Here is a 15,208-nt window from a genome sequence, read left to right on the forward strand (position 1 = left end):
TGGACCTGAACTCACGACAGTTTGCGAGTGTTCATTTGAGCTAATTGATCCACTTTCGTTTCCATTATTATAACTTCCCTGAGAAGATGAACCTTGACTTGTTATTGTTCCTTGTTGATTTCCAAATTGGAAATTTTCAGAGTAAATGTAGCTCTCAGTTGTTGTTGCTAAAAGAAAATTTCATTAAATATAAATGAAAGATAAAATAGCCGATTGTCTTACGAATCGTAGGTTTCAAATCCTGATAACCTCCGGGAGCTGCAGGAGAACCCAAGCCTCCAGAGCTTCCAGCTTGAGGTTTTGGACGTTCTTGACAATTTTTACAAGGTTTTTGAGTAGAGCTTGGTTTTGATGGTTTAATTGTATGAGTTGGATAAGTGTGATGATGACCATGAGTTGTATGAGGATAGTGAGTGCCCTTCTTTGTTGTTGTATAGGTTTGGGGTTTTGTTGTCGGCGGGCGAGTTGGCGGTTTAGTTGGTTTATTTGCTGGAACACCGCCTTCAGTTCTACCACATCCTTTCGGGAAATACAAATCATCCCAGTTTCTAAGCATTCGAACAAATTCTACAGCATTATCCGAGTTAAGTCTTTAAAAAACAATAAATTTCCTATAAAATAAAAAACAAATCAGCTAACATCATTAAAAAAAACTTACGCATCATCAAATTCGTTAATAGTTCTGGCAAAGACAGTAGTTGGCTGATTTGGCTCAACAACTCGATATCCATTAGAGTCAGCAACGTAATGTGTTACTTGCAGTTTACCATCTGGATCAATATATCCATAGCAGCCATAAGTTACACCATCAGGTCCTTTCGTTTCATGATGAAATTGCCCATTAGGTCCAATGTCGTAGCCATATTGGTAGGCGCCTTTGTTTTAAAACAAATATTACTTTTAACTTTTGAAAACAACATAAATTTATTCCACACTTACTGTTCTGGAAGTTTGCTATATGATATTGGTCATGTCCAGTTTCATCGATATCGACAATAATTTCATTCTCGGCTGAGCAAGTACTCCAAAAAGTTAATGCCAGTATCTAAAAGAACAAAAACAATATTACAACATTTAGCATCAATAAATTAATAAAAAAAAATAATTCAGTTAAGAAAGTTAAAGACCGAGTAATAGACAATGTTCTATACAATTTTCTTTTTTTACTTCAAAAGTTACTCATGTGTGTGACAGAAAGATCAATTAATTTCTACGATTTCTTTTTGAAGGTGTTTCGTGAGAAATAACCAACAAGTTTTGGCTAGACCTAATATGTATGAAAAATCGATTGCATACATTTAGTAACAAAAACTTTATACCAATAAAAACGATGAGTTGTAAACTTAGCAATGCTTTGATTTTGCAGTAAGAGAAATATAAAACCTCTTATAAATTTAAACATTTTATGTGGAAACTCACACTAACGAAACATTTTGCAAGAAAGCAATTGAAAGATTTTAATTAGAAATCTTCAATTGAGGATCATTTTAAAGATCAAGTATTATTGTAACTAAGAGCTAAAATACCACAATATTCTCAAGAAGATGATATAACCAATTCTGGAAAGTAAATAAATACAAGCAAGACAAATACGTTTCAAGTTACATTGTAGAAGTTTCTACAATCAATCTCTTAATTACAACATATTTCTACGACGAAAAAAAAACCAAGGAGGTAAGGTGTCTGAGTAATTAAAACTTTCGTATTTCTCGTCTTTTCTATCGATTTTTGAAAGGATACCAGACAAAACAACATCAAAAAAAAACGAAAGATAAATAAATTTCAAAACTTTCTGTCAGAAGTATTTTTAGAAATCGGTTAAAATATTGCCATTTTACCCTTTCTTCCAATGTCAAAAAGCGAAAGTACCATCTCAAATTGAATTAGTTAATTAACTCGGTAAAGTAATTTTCATTATTATCACAATGTTAATAAAACCAATTGCTTCCCGTACCCCAACCAATAACAGTATCACTCAAATGAACATGAAACTAGGTCAAAAATTTTCATCGTGGTTGAATAGGATGAAAATTCGAAGAAAATTCGGAGAGAGAAAAGAAAACTTTTAGTAGAAATTATCTAAATTTAACGATAAAGCCCGTTTAATTGAACAAATTAGTTCACTGACAAGTAACCGTGATTGGCTTTTGTTTAACGAAAATAAAATTACTTTTAATCTTACTTTTGTGTTGTTTCTATTTCAATTGATTTACCTTGAATCTCGATAATCTCTTTTTAACGAATCGCATTGATTTTTCTTTCTTTTTAATATTGAAAATTATAAGAAAAATGATAATTGCCTCACTTTTACTGGTTACGGAAAAAGGTACGAAGATAAACAATAATAATTAATTTTCTTGCGAAAAGGCTCAACATATTTTCAGCCTAATTAACTTATTATTTTTTTTTAATTTAAAAAAAAATTATTTTAAGCAAGGTTGTTTTTCTGTCATCTTTAAAAATGGACAAAACGTAACAAATTTTTGACAAATGACAATTTTTATTTTCACATCAATCATATTGAAAAATTTCCATAAAAATGTTTTTGTTTTGACCAGACGATGAATAGAAAACATCAATCTTTGTTTCGTAAAATAAACACATTTTATCTGAATAATAAGGTGAATACTAAAGAAAAATGTCAAAAACCCAGCCACTGTTAAATTAAAATTATCTCCCAGCAGTACTGATAAAATATTCATCTTATTTAAAAACGATGAGAATGACCTTTATTTTTTGCAAAACTCTAATTAATATTCAGCAACTGATCAATGTACAAAAAACTTCTGTGTCATGCTGTCATTGAACTTTGCAAATTATGTGATTGGCACTTTTTTTTGGTAAAATATTTAAGGAAACAATGGATTAACGAATAAGTCCACAGAAGACACGTTCATTATGTCAGTAAATTAATATAAATTACTCATCGTTTACGTTGCCACTTTTACGTCTTCATTTGTTATTAACCGTAAACAAAACTGGTTTCATTCGTGCGAATTTACGGTTGTTCACGTAAAAATAAGAGTGAAAAGCAACCTTGACATTGACCCTCCTCTTATTTCGCTGTGTTAAATTGTCACCAATTTGTTTTTTTTTGCTATGCTGATCTCAAAAAAAAATTACGTAAGGTAAAAAAATTTCATGCTTAATGAGTCTGCTTTCATCACCATAAATTTGGGCAAGAAAAGTCACATTTTGGACATTTTACACTCAATTAGATTCCCTTCTATTGATATTTGAACAAGATTCGTGTTATCAGCACTTGCCAACGAGGAATGAATTGGATTTCACAACTCATTTAATGTTTCGAATGGATAACAATGTATTGTGGCTTGATTGAATAACTGATGAATTCACGTGAATTTGGATAAATTTGTTCCAGGATGTTCATTTGTCACACGAGAAGAAAAACAGGAAAAATACGAAAATTTTATTGATTCAGTTAAGTTGTAGAGTCTCTTGATAAAATTTACCGTAAAACGTTTTTACATTAAATTTGAAGATGAAAAAAACAAGTGTACTTCAATATAAAATTATTTTGTCACGTTTTGTTGTAAAAAAAACAGACAGACATAATGGACTTTGTCTGAAAATTTCATTTATTTTTATTTTATTATTTTGTCGTGTCAGACTGATATTTCCTTGGTTATATCCCAAAAACAAAGAATTTCTAAATAAAATTTATGTTTTTTGGCATTGAGAGAAATTCTTTACAGTGGTTATCAAATGTCACCGAAATTGGTAAATAAATATTTTAAACCTTTCATTAAATTTAAAATGGGATTAAATGTTTATCGTGTTAATGACAATTACATGTTTTAGTAATAATTTATTAAATTGCATAAATGAGCTAATTATGGTTGAAAATTATAATAATTAGGCGAGTGAAATTTATAGATTTTTTATTATAGGTATATTTTTGGAGGCCAAAAAAAGTAATTAAATTTAAATAAATTAAGGTTGATGAAAAAATTAAATTAAAATTAAAAATTTTTAAAATAGGTAAATTAATAAAATTTAAAAAAATTAAAATTACTTATTGTTTCCACATTTTTAAAAAAAATTCGATAAAAAAAATAACTTAAAAATTTTAAAATGTTTAGGTTCTTGAATCTTTAAAATTTAAATTATTTTTGTTAATTTTTTTATTTTCATCAAAAAAACATTTTTTTGTTGATTAATTTTCCTTTTAAATTAATTCAATGATCTTATATTTAAGCTTCATGTAAAAAATTCTATCAAAAAAAAAATTCGGACTTAATTTTATAAATAATAGAAAATTATGCGCCAACATTTATTTCGCATTCAAAATGTATTTGAAACGTACCGAATAACATTCGCCGCAGAAACATGCATCAAAATGCATTTACCAAATAAATATCTCATTAACTCATTATGATCATAAGCTTAGCTCGCTTATAAACGCTCGTATTTTGAAAATAAATTGTTATTCATGATGGCGAAATGCGATAATCTTGACACTTATCTACCGTGCCTCGATGATATTTCGATGGTAATAATAAATAATGTTTTGCGCTAACTTAATGCTAATGTGACAAACTACAATTAGATTAACTATTCGCGTTGATAATAATCGTTAGATCAATAACAAAAGGGCAATATTTTAAAAGTAAAATTCTCATTAAAATATTATTCTTTAAAAATAAAAGTTTTTCCTTAAAAAAATAATATAAAACTAAGAAATGTAAATTTATATACTAATAAAGTTAATCTCAAATTTAAAAAAAAGTTATCATAATAATAAATTTAATTAAAAATTCAACTTCAAAGATACTTTGTCGCAAAAGATACGAAAAAATGATTATTTTTCGCTCGTAATTGAGCAACTTACATGAGATCGGAATTCAATAGTTCCGCTCGTTAATTGAATAAACAATTTGTAGCTACTTGGACATGCAAAAAGGTACAAGAGGAAGAAATTCTCATTGAATTCTTTCTTCGCAATATATTGATGCCATTAAAATTGTTTAAAAAACTGAGTTTTTTTAAAGGAAAAAAAAATATAAAAGAATAACGAGAAAATGTTTGTTGTTTACATTCTAAGGCTAAGGTAATTGCTTGCTTGCATGAAGTAACGAACAACACAAGTGTGCCGGAGAATGCATATTGAATGGAGTGCTTTATTGACACAATCTTATTTAAATATTGACTGTGATTTGCATCTATTCTATGCATTCAATAATAAAAATTGCAAGGAATTGCTCAGAGTACATCTATAAGAAGAGTAAATATCCATGGAACGTGGAGACTTTTCTGCGAAAAGGAGATAAAAAACGTTTTTTTTTTGCATCATTGAAAATAGAAAACTTTTATCATCTCTGGTTCGGAGTGGCTAGGCAAATATTTTCTTTTATAAATATTCCCCAGAGTGTTAGAATAACGAAGCTCCATTAAACGTGTAACATCGAAACGAAAACAATCGCTTGATTCTAATCTGCGCCACAAACAAATGTGACATCATACCCATCTAACCTTTTTCTGGTTAAAAAAAAATTAATTCAATTTCATTGTTCTAATGAACATTCCAAAACAACGCGTCGAGATGATCCCATCATCATCATCAAAATTCCTTTCACTTTCGCACATGAACAATGCTGACGGCAAATTGTGTCGCTTTTAAATACATTTTAATGTTTTTGCTTCTAATACAAACAACAGCACTCTCGTCACATATTTAAATGAATTTTATCATCAATCAGGTGTGTCAAAGTCAAGACACATACACATTATGTTTGCCCACCTTTTATTTATTGCCATCATTGTCGGTGCGCGTTGTCGTTGTCGTCATCGTTCGTTCGTTGGTAAACATTAAACGAGAGAGAGATTATGAAATAAGTGTTAAATTTTAATTGCTAACCACTAATAAGACAGATATATGAGAGAATCCACAGTGCGGTTGCTAATTCTCAAAGTAATAAAACGCAAAATATTGTCAGCTTTATGCAAATAATTAAGACTTTATTGCTTTCGTATGATTTATCGCTCCAAATCAGACAGATTATCAAAGTTATGTCATCAAGATAAACTAATAAAAGTTTCTATATTAATTTAATTTATTACTTATTTCTGTGTATTTTGCTTAGTTCAACAGAGTACGAAGAGTTATTGCGGTAGTTAAAGTGGTCTCCTATTCTGCCATCGATTGCTTGCTACTGCTCCATGAACAGAGTGTGACATAAGGCGATAATTAATTTGTTATACTAAGCTTTGGATAGGATAGGGTGATCAATGCACGTAAATGTCATGGCAGCATTTATGAATTGATTTTTGAGTTAAAAAAAATCTAAAATCCTATGACTTCAATTCTTTCGATTTACACTTAGGTTTAAAAAAAATCAACTAATTTTTTTTACCAAATTTTCTCAATGTTGATGTAAAACATCCTTGACTTTGCAAAATTATAAAAAAAAAAACTTTAAGCACCTTTAAGTCAAAAATTTTTTTCATTCACTTTAGTCAAAGTTTTTATAAAAAATTGTTAAGTAAATTTATAAAAAAATTTATAACTTAAAAATTTATGAAAAAATTAACAAACTTAAACTTAAGCTTACAAAACTTATGTGACTTAAACTTTAACTTAAAGTCGAGTTAACTTAACTTAAGTTTAAGTAAACTAAAGTTTAAGTAAAAAAAACAAAAAAGTAAAAAAACTTAAGTTTAAGTCCAATGAATATTTTAACTAAATTGACTTTTGACTAAAGCTTAAGTTTTAAAAGCTTAATTTTTGGATTTTTGACCTGATTGTGAAATTTTTTTTTTTTTTTTGAAAATTAAAAAAAATAAAATAATTTGACTTAAGTCAAACTAAAGTGACTTTTACTTAAGTTTACGTTAAGTTAAGCAAATCAAATAATTTTAACATTTTTTTCTAAATCATTTAAAGAAATCTTAATAAGGCGAATAAATTTAATATATCCATTTTTTGTCACCCCCCTCCGATTTTGTCGAAAAAATTCAGGGGGAAAAATAAAAATTAAATATAAAATACAAATATTTTTGACACTTTTTGGAATTTTTATATTAAAAAATCATGAAAAAGTAATGTTTATGGTAAAATCATACAAAAAACCAAAGAAATTCGCTTAATTAAGACATTTTCTTTTGAAATATTGAAAAAAATGTTTTGAAAGTCACGTGACCAAACTTACTTTTTTCAAAAATTTTTTTTTTGTGGAGATTTTGTTTGATTTTTCTTAACTTTTAAGTTTAAATTTTAAAATTATATTCATCATCGTTAAGAATCATCGTTTAACGTCTAAAAACGTTAAAAATTATAAACAAAAAATTCAAAAATATTTTTTTTTATTTCCCTCCCCCCTCGTAAAAATCCTCATGGGACAAAAAATGAAAATATTAAATTTATTCGCCTAAATTCCATTAAAAAATTAAATAATTATTATTTATAAAATTTAAAATTTATTCAAGACTTTTCTATAAACTCAAATAAATTAGTTTTGAAATTTTTCTTAAATATTTTGCAGCCCTACCGCTGACTCTGAACTTTACCGAGAAAATAAGGGACAAATCACGTAGGACATTTATGGTAAGTATCATGCTCTAACGAAGTACAAAATTACCTTTTTTCTTTCAAGCCACATGCGATCACCCTAAGATTATGTCTCGTGCTCCTCGAATGTCCAAACCAATATCACTCTCCATAAATTCAATGTCGCATGTTCTACGCGTAAATTATTTGACACGATGCTTACGGCAATTATTGTTTGTTTAAATAACAACAAGAGAGCGCGTGCTTTTCACTTCATTTCCCTGTGTAGTAAAGTCGTGCACGAGCATTGAAGAGTTATGGACTGTGTAAATGTTACTGTGGCGGTTCCATCATTTATTACAGAACAAACAGACAAACATAATAAATTCAATGCACTTTTGCATCAAAACACAACAGAATAACAATAAAAATAAGAATCCAATAAATTTGATTCAATTATTTTTTTGTTGGACATAATAAAATTTTTTATCGAGCAAATTGAAATTCAAACCGCAATCTGAAGTGTACTTGCCGAAAATTAATCCACAAAACATCACTTGTGGAATGGACAAGCAAAAAAGTATGTTAATCGATTTGAAATTCGAGCCAGATTAAGGTTATTTTGCCGGCTCGTGACGAAGAACATAAATAATAAAAGTGAAATTTTGCAAAAAAAAAAAATATTACTAAGAAGGAGAAGTGCACGTGCTTGTCATTATTAATAAGCTGCCAAAATAAATAATTGGATTACGTTTCACATGCAAAATTTTTTAAACGATAAGAGATCCGTCTTTGTTCAAAAGGAAGAAGAAGAGGAAAAAAAGTGTCATGAAAAGAGTTTCCTTGACAATATAGAGCAATAAATAAAAAAGGTTCTGTTTGCTCGTTGAGATGAAAATAAATTCATTTTTCTCGTGAAATCAGCAAAAAAGGAGAATATTTTATGGGCAAATAAATGGCAATGTGGGAAAAAATAATCACCACTCGTGAATCTCACTTCACAGTTTTGTTCTAATAAATTTTCGTCGCGTGTTATTTGCTACAAGATCAATAAATACAATAAAATTCTATTACTTCAAGAGTAAACATTATATCACTGCTTGGAATTCAATAAAAGTGCTTGTTCAATAAGATGTTACTTTTTAAAGTAAACAACGACACGACAAAATTAATTGACACCACAATAAAATAAATTAAGGAAACTTCCTCCAATTCTCTCAACTTTTATCAAATTTGCGGACGAGTCTGTTTTAGCTGCTAAAAAAAATGTATCATGAATAAATTTGAACATGTCAAAAGAAATTTCGCGTTAACATGATGATCCACAGCAGAGAGAAAGAAATAAATGGAAAAAATATTCAAAGCACGTTCGCGTGTAGGTACAACAACGTTGTGAAAACATTTAATTTTTTTGAAAGAGAGCTATTAAATGTCGACCGGTTTTTGTCGAAAAGTTTCATCGTATACACGAATTATTGACTGTTCGACCTTGTTACTACTTACACTCCGTTCGTATGTCTCTTAATTGGGGAATTATTGCTATAGGGATGCTTCCGGCTTTTAAGGTGCATGCCAGTAGACAATAAAACGCAAGAGAAAGAGAAATAAAGTGCATCATCAGGTAAGTTCATCAGTTTAATGGTTTTCTTTTGTCTCCGACAATACGTGGTGCAATTATTGTGGATTACGGAGGACGCATAATGGACAGAATATCAATTTGGAGCATTCCATTTGTCGTTAAATCTCGTTAGAGATTATTCCGTAGACTCAACATTTCGTCAGAAATACTTTGCTTTGCCAAAAATAAATAAGCAGTTTATTAAAATTTCATGTAAACATCAAGCTCCGTTATATTTATGCATTTTCAGCTACCGTTATTATTATTCTTATGATTATTTTAATGTTATTTATGATAATAAAATACGAAAATTTTGGAAGATGACATCATGCCGTCTTGATGTTACAGAAAATAAGGCGAAAGTACTCATCATCGTGATAAGGTAATAAATCCAAAAATAATAAAGCTGTCTAAGACATAAAATTTTATGAAAATATAAACTGCTATTAAATTACGAGCTTTACGCGATGTGACCTATAATTTGTAGTTGACTAGACAAGATATAGTACAACAGTCGCGACTTCATAAAAAGTGCGAGTTAATTATTATAAAAGGTTTATCATTACGTTAGAATAATGAGACGACGAACTGTTGATGTTGTTACTACGGATTTGTATAAAAAAAATTTCCATCATAATATTTTTTTTTCAAGAAAAATTACTTAATTAAGATTTTTTTATAAATATTTTTTTCTCATATTTTTTTTTCATTTGAAGCTCTTGAAAAATAGAATATGTAACATGGATAAAAATAAGAAAAAAAAATTAACTTAAAAAAAATATCCCACTGTGAGGAAAGTGAGTAACAATTAATTTAATATTACTTACTAATTAAAATGTATAAAAAATATTTTAATATTTATTTGAACTTTTTTTTAGCGAAATATCGAAAAAATTTGATTATTCAAATAATTTATCAACAAAAAAAAAAATAAATCCGCAGGCGTCATTATTAAATAAGCATAACTATTGCACAAAACTACTGAGAGCATCAATCAAAAATAAATAATATTAATAAAATTTTTAATGAAATTTTGTACACTTAAACTATAATATTATAAAAGAAAACCTTCAGTTTCTTCTTTTGTACGCGTAAATTTCAAGTTTTAACGTATAATTACTTAAACATACATTTAGCCGGCTTTTTTTATTTATTATTATTTAACATAATTGTTATGCAATATTTGATTGAGGCAAATATAAAAAAGTAGTGCTACAAGTTATTTTTTTAAAAAAAAGTGCGTTGTCTTCAGTTGATGAGTTAAAAGAAGATTTATTGCTTCTTTAATTTTTTGTGACGAAAAAAATTATTGAAATGTCCGAAATTCATTTCAGATCAATTATAAATTATTCATTTGGGTTATTTTGGTTTGCTAAATAACCAAAAAGAGCAATTTATCATCAGAAATCTTTCTTTTGTATCGTTTTTGTTAATATTCTAACACTTGTCTCAATTAATTGATAGCCACCGATGATGTTAACTTGTCTCATTTATGTAAAAATAAATATTTTGTAAGAACATTAATCAACAAAGTTTTTTTTTTTTATTTTTTTTTTCAAACTAAAAAATTTATTGGATTTTTATTTAAATTAGCCTTGAATTTTGCTACTGAATGTAATCTTGTTTATTTTTAGTGATGTCATGTTATTTTTCTTGTCATCAAAAAAAAAACATGAAAGAAATTTCCGGAATTGTCAAAATCAAAAAATAATCAAAAAATCACGATAAGAACAATTTCTCTCGTAAAATTAACACACTTTTGTCTTTTACGAAAAAAAAACTGGTTCTGCTTCACCAAAAAATCAGTGACAATCGCATAAAAAAATCATAAAATTAAATCGTAAAAAAATATTTTTATTGATTATCGTTTGCCTAAAAAACACTTGTGAACATTTGCAAAGATAACCGCTAATATAGAAGACAAACTCGGAAGATTAACAAAAAATATATATATTGATTCAATAAATAAACCGAGTCCCACATACATTGATTTTATTATTTTGTGAAAGAAATTTTATAATATTTTTTTCCGTATTCTTTTTTTTATTAGGACATTACAATGTTAATGAACTCTTTCTTTTTATTAAATTTTGACACTGATTGAAGATACGAGTTTTTTATTAACTTTCTTATAAAAAAAAAACTTTTGAAAAAAATTAGCACTTACCAGGCAGATGAAGTTCAATTTGACCCTCATCCTTTTTTTTCGTTGATGCAAAACTTGATTTTTCACTTCTGAATTTTTATTTTTTCCCTTTTCAATGAAAAAAAAAAGTTTTATTAAATATTCTCAACGTCAAACTTTTTTTATAAAAGATTTTTTCTTGTGAATATGTTTTAAAGATTATTTTTGCTATGCATTGGGAGATAAAGCAAAAAGTCCTGAATTTAATTTTCTACTTCATTTAATGTTATTTATGGAAAACTTTTTGAAAATTTTCACTTTTCAATCCATTTATTTTATAGTTTATAAATTTTTCACCTCTTTAAATAAAATTGATAGAAAGGAAAATTATTATTATTATTTATGGGAATTTATTCCATTTACTGAAAATTTTATCATAATAAAAAAAAATATTTGCACAATTTTTTTTTATTAAAAATATTTTTCTTTTCTATAAATTTTATTCTTCAATTTTAATAAAATTATTTTCTCTTTAAAAAAAATATTTAATTTAATAAACTTCTGAGGAAGAAAGAGAGAGCACACCTGATCGATACGCACGGATCACTGTAACTTTTGTAACTAAAATAAGATTTAGCAAAAACATCCGTTTTAAATGCAAAAAAGCTTTTGAGATCCACTTACTTTACACACGTTCAACAAACTTTCCGTACGACAGCAAAGCGAAATTTTTACACACAGTTTTCTACAGAAATATGTAAACTACCGCTTCGTGCACGTTTTTGTATTCGCATACCTGTTGAAGGAAGATGAGTTAGTAACTTTAAAGTTATTTTTTGCACAGAGAAACGCAGATAAAAACGCAAAGGAAAAAATGTAAACCAACCGAGGTATGGAGAAGTGTTTTGTAAATTTGTGGTAAATTTAACCAATTTCAGTATAAATTTTGCTGATCTCACAGGTATTTGATCATTTGTGGTGCGCCGAAAGTAGTTGTGAGTGTTCGCTAATGATTTTTAATACAAAATATATTGATGAGTATGAGTTGATTTTCATGTATTTGTGATCAAGTGAAGAGCTGAATAGTAATTTTTTGAGAGTTGGTGTCATGTATCATTCATACTGCCACAGGTGTTGCATGATCAAAGTTGTTCGTATTTGTGTTAATATGAAAAAGTGGGAGTAGAAATTACGTTTGTTTATGTTTAGAACTTAACTTGAACTTAAAACTAAATAAAAAAACTAAATAAAATTTTAAAATGTATCATATCAAGTATATAAAATTTTTTTTAATCCTCAAAATTTTGTGAAATTTTCAAAAAAAAACTAAACTTTTTTTGAAAATGAAAAAACTCAAATTTCGCTTTACAAATTTGTTTGAAGTTTTTTCTACTGTATCAAGTTTAGCCTAAAGAAATTTTTCGAACAAAAAAAAATTAAAAAAAATTCGTAAAAACCTTAAAAAATCGCAAATTTGTCGTGTAATATTCATTGCATACCTCATCATATTGTATTCTACGTATTTTAGATTGCGTTGATTGCATAGTTTTAGGATAGAAAAAAAATTGACAGGTGAAACGAAATCTACGGGTACCATTAGTTTTGTTATATTTTAAACAGGTTGTTCGTAAAGTTAATCCTCTAGGCATATTATTCTTGTAAATTTCCACTCAAGCTCATTTTATTCTATTTAAATCGATTTAAATTTAATCCTGTGTGAAGTGATAAAACTAACATTTTTACTCACAATTTAAAATGTTTTCTTTGCATGATTAGAAGAAAACAAAAAGCGATGAAAAGGGTTAAAAAATCGTGAATGGCATAAATTTAATTTAATAAATGATTCAATGATCCCGTTATTCATTTAATTAACGAAAGGATTGACATTGCGTTGACATTAAATTACGCGTAAAATTATGACAAAAATAAATTATTATCAGCAAAAATATGAAATTTAATTTTGTCAAGAAAATCAGGACAATTGACAATAAAATGGGTTAATAAATTTTCAGACTGTCCCTTTTTCATTTGCTATTCATGACAGGTTGTTTACAGTGCTTCTTCGTCAATGATAAAGGAGAAGAAAAAAAAGTTTAGCAAATCAATCAAAACAACTTTCTTCGGAGCCCTTCTCCATCCCATAAAATTTCACATAATTTATAACTTTTTTCTCACATAAACAAAAATATTATTAAGGACAACTCAATTTCTCGAAAAATGCCAAGCACACTACCACTGAAAGAGGGCATAAACAGAAACATTAATCAAATAATCGCTTTTGATACCGCATCCTATAAATTAATAAATTAAGTTATAAATTCGTAAATTTGTTGCCCCACAGACGCAAGACGTGCTTTACATACGCGAGTATATGTATAACAAAATAAATAATAATAAAGCATAAGGAAGAATTTAAATTAATGATGATAATAATAATGAACAATCACCAAAATATGCAAAGAAAAATTAAAGTGAGTGAAAGAGTTTCTTGCGGAGGACGGTATCGAGTAACACAATAACAGACAAAAAAACAACAAATTTGATAATAAAAAATAATTGCAAGTGAATATTTATTGCAACAACGGTCAGCGTGTATAAAACGTACGAAAAGCACGAGAAACGGTAAAAAAGAAAGAACGAAAGAAATTTACTTGGTGCGAATATGTGTGCTGAGGACATATGTGGCAGAATTTGGCAAGAGAAACAAAAAATTAATAATTCATGACAGCAATGAAGCCCCAAATATGAACAAAAATACTTTTTTCTTTTTGGCATGATTACTTTTCTTCGTCGTTGCCTCCTACTTCTTTCTCTCTGTTTATATTTTTGTTTGTTTTGTTTGTTCGAATGTGCGATACAAATGAATTTAAGTTGCCAACGAGCGACAGAATTCTTACTTCTTCTTCTCCTCCTCGTAAGTACACGAAGAAAAAAAATTACGTGAGTCATTCAAAATATTTTGTTTACTTTATTACTTGATCAGCTACAAAAATTTTGGTCTCTTTTTTTTTTGTTGCCAATTGAATTCTTACACGGTTGTCACACACAAAGAAAAAAGAGTCTTGGAGGAATTGTTTGTTTATTGTTTTTGCACTCACTTATAATTCTTTTCTCTTGTTCGGATGAAAAGAAATTTTTTTTTTGACCAAATTTGTGTTTTACAGCGGAATGATTGAGTGCCATAAATAACACTTAATTTCAATTCTTTAGGGGGGATTTTTTTTCCTGATAAATGCCAACAGGATCGTTGTTCCTGGTTATTTGGACAACATTGATTAATGTTGTCATTAATCAATGTCATTGCACTTGACCTGTTCCCGAGAATGTGTCTTCAATAAAATCATCGGTTTTTTTTTTGTGTATGAGGATGACTGAAAGGAAGGATGAATGACATTTACACGACACACTCTTATTACGAGTTGCTCTACGGATGAAAAACGGATTAGTTTGACCCCTTAAGTTACTTTTTTGATACAATAAGGATTCAATTTTATAAATTTGACTTCTTGGAGGTTAACTTTGACTCCTTAAGGGTTTACTTTGACTCCTAAAGGGTTAACTTTGACTCCTAAAGGGTTGACTTTGACTCCTAAAGGGTTGACTTTGACTCCTAAAGGGTTAACTTTGACTCCTAAAGAATTAACTTTGACTCCTAAGGGATTAACTTTGACTCATAAAGGGTTAACTTTGACTCATAAAGGGTTAACTTTGACTCCTAAAGGGTTAACTTTGACTCCTAATGGGTTAACTTTGACTCCTAAAGGGTTAACTTTGACTCCTAAAGGGTTAACTTTGACTCCTAAAGGGTTAACTTTGACTCCTAAGGGGTTAACTTTGACTCCTAAAGGGTTAACTTTGACTCCTAAAGGGTTAACTTTGACTCCTAAAGGGTTAACTTTGACTCATAAAGGGTTAACTTTGCCTCCTGAACCTAATTTTTAACTCCAGAGGGTTAAAT

At 28.3% G+C, this 15,208-nt stretch overlaps 1 protein-coding gene across 1 annotated transcript; it reads right to left on the reverse strand.

Annotated features, from left to right (window-relative positions):
- Positions 1-356: 356 nt before the first annotated feature.
- Positions 357-11,375, reverse strand: LOC134837339 (cuticle protein 16.8-like). Its single transcript, XM_063852711.1, has 5 exons — positions 11,293-11,375; positions 940-1,045; positions 659-875; positions 463-590; positions 357-421 (listed from the first exon to the last, which is right to left on the reverse strand). Exons 1-5 carry the CDS (start codon positions 11,320-11,322, stop codon positions 357-359), a joined length of 546 nt encoding a protein of 181 aa, XP_063708781.1. The 5' UTR covers positions 11,323-11,375.
- Positions 11,376-15,208: the final 3,833 nt, after the last annotated feature.

The sequence above is a fragment of the Culicoides brevitarsis genome, chromosome 1 (genome assembly GCF_036172545.1).
Source record: "Culicoides brevitarsis isolate CSIRO-B50_1 chromosome 1, AGI_CSIRO_Cbre_v1, whole genome shotgun sequence".
Classification (NCBI taxonomy): Eukaryota; Metazoa; Arthropoda; class Insecta; order Diptera; family Ceratopogonidae; genus Culicoides; species Culicoides brevitarsis.

Bases quoted from the DNA above. Each gene is read 5' to 3' on its own strand.
- LOC134837339 (XM_063852711.1), bottom strand. From the start codon at position 11,322: ATGAGGGTCAAATTGAACTTCATCTGCCTG. The intron at 591-658 runs GTAAGTTTTTTT...TGTTTTTTAAAG, and splicing joins ATTAACGAATTTGATGATGC to ACTTAACTCGGATAATGCTG. The intron at 422-462 runs GCCCGCCGACAA...ACAACAACAAAG, and splicing joins ACCAACTAAACCGCCAACTC to AAGGGCACTCACTATCCTCA.